Raw genomic sequence first — 1,768 nt, forward strand, 5'->3', positions numbered from 1 at the left:
GTCTAATAACTGTAACTGAACACTTGCTGCGTGCAGCTCTGTCGGCATCCTTCAAAAGGAGCCATATCTATACATTATATCAGAGTTTACCGTAAACCTGAAAGTAAGATAAATACATTGGGACAATACATAAATTATGCATCACCTGCCCCTTTTCATTCATGCAGAAAGCAAGCATATGAGACATTACCTGTCGTCTCAGTGAGGAGGCATCCACTAAGCCGGACTCATCAGGGTTTAAATCCAGGGCCAGATCCAGGTGTGTCCTGTGGAGATGAACACATCTTCATTCAGGCCCTTAATGAGGGATTCGATGATTTTGTGACCAGTATTCAACTTGATGCCTACTCACTATATACCCGCAGATCACATTCACCTATGACTGCTGGCCTCAGCCATAGGTGAATGTGCTCAGCTTCATATGTTAATATGATTGAATTTGTGCTTAAAACAGTGTGGTAAAGGGCTCACAGACTTTGAAACAATGACACACAACAACAACAAACAGCTATGATCAAATTGTTCTTTTAAAAGTTGGTTCATCCCTGGTAATAACATTTATATTTGACTTCTTTCTCAGCTCAGAAACTGAACACATTACAAAGATGTTCTTGTATTAAAACTTTAACCCCAATTCCAAAAGGCTGGGACGCCGTGTAAAATATAAAGCAAAGTGCAATGATTTGCAAATCCCAGAAAACCATTTTTTATTCACAACAGAACATAGAAAACATGTCAAATGTTCCAACAAACTCATTTAAAAAAAACAAAAACTGGCTCAGTTTGTGTTCGACAGCAGCAACACATCCTAATAAAGTTGAGACAGCGTCAACAAAAGGCTGGAAATGTAAGTGGTACTAAACAGAAACCGTTGGAGGAACTACTCATTATCATTTTAAAAAAATCTGACATTCTAACAAAAATCTCCAATCAAGTCAAACAGCTGAAAATCAATACAGAATTTCAGGCAGCACTGCATTAAAAACAGACATGTCATGGGAATCACAGCTTGGGCTCAGGAACACTTAAAATCACTGTGTGTAATTCACCATTACATCCACAAAAGTAACTTAAGGCAGAAGTGGAAACCTGTGATCAGGTGAAAAACTTGAAATTCCACTTGGAAAACAAGGATGCCACCTCCACTGGACTAAAGAGGAGAGGGACCAACTGGCTTATCATCAACTTTCAGTTTACAAGCCTGCATCTCTGATGGTATGGAGTTGCATCAGTGCCTATGGAACTGGCAGCTTGCACATGTGGAAAGGCACAGTTACAGCTAAAAGGTATATATACAGGTATTTGGGCAACATATGCTCCCATCCAGATAATATCTTTTTCAGAGAATGCTTGTTTACTTCAGCAAGACGATGCTAAACCAGTGTTGAACTGACTGGAAACATTTGGAGCATCATGAAATGAAAAATGTGACACAGGAGACCCAGGACTGCTGAGCAACTAGAATCCTCTATCAGACAAGAATGGGACAACTTTCCTCTCCCAAAAGTGCAGTAACTGCTGTCCTCAATCACCAGAAATTTACATGCTGTTATTAAGAGAAGAGGGATGCTACACAGTGATAAACATGACCCTGTCTCAACCGTTTGGTTTTTTTAACGTGTTGCTGCCATCAAATTCAAAATGAACTAATTGTGGCGGAGGTGTGGTTCCCCCTGGCTCAGCTGCAGGGAAGGCATGGTCCAGTGAGCTCAAGGGGCAGTACCAGAGAGGTTGGAGGGACAGGTAAAGGTTATTAATCTAATGAGGT

General features: G+C 40.6%; 1 protein-coding gene across 1 annotated transcript in view; it reads right to left on the minus strand.

Moving 5' to 3' along the window:
• Positions 1–79: 79 nt before the first annotated feature.
• Positions 80–1,768, minus strand: part of LOC102211151 (mitochondrial fission factor homolog A-like) — a 7,625-nt gene continuing 5,936 nt past the window's right edge. The window contains exons 6-7 of the mRNA XM_005721519.2: positions 191–266; positions 80–97 (exon numbers count right to left, since the gene is read on the minus strand). Coding sequence (XP_005721576.1) covers positions 80–97; positions 191–266 — 94 coding nt within the window. The remainder of the gene's footprint in view (positions 98–190; positions 267–1,768) is intronic.

Source organism: Pundamilia nyererei, unplaced genomic scaffold (assembly GCF_000239375.1).
Source record: "Pundamilia nyererei isolate P.nyererei 1_Seehausen unplaced genomic scaffold, PunNye1.0 scaffold00004, whole genome shotgun sequence".
NCBI classification, from domain to species: Eukaryota; Metazoa; Chordata; class Actinopteri; order Cichliformes; family Cichlidae; genus Pundamilia; species Pundamilia nyererei.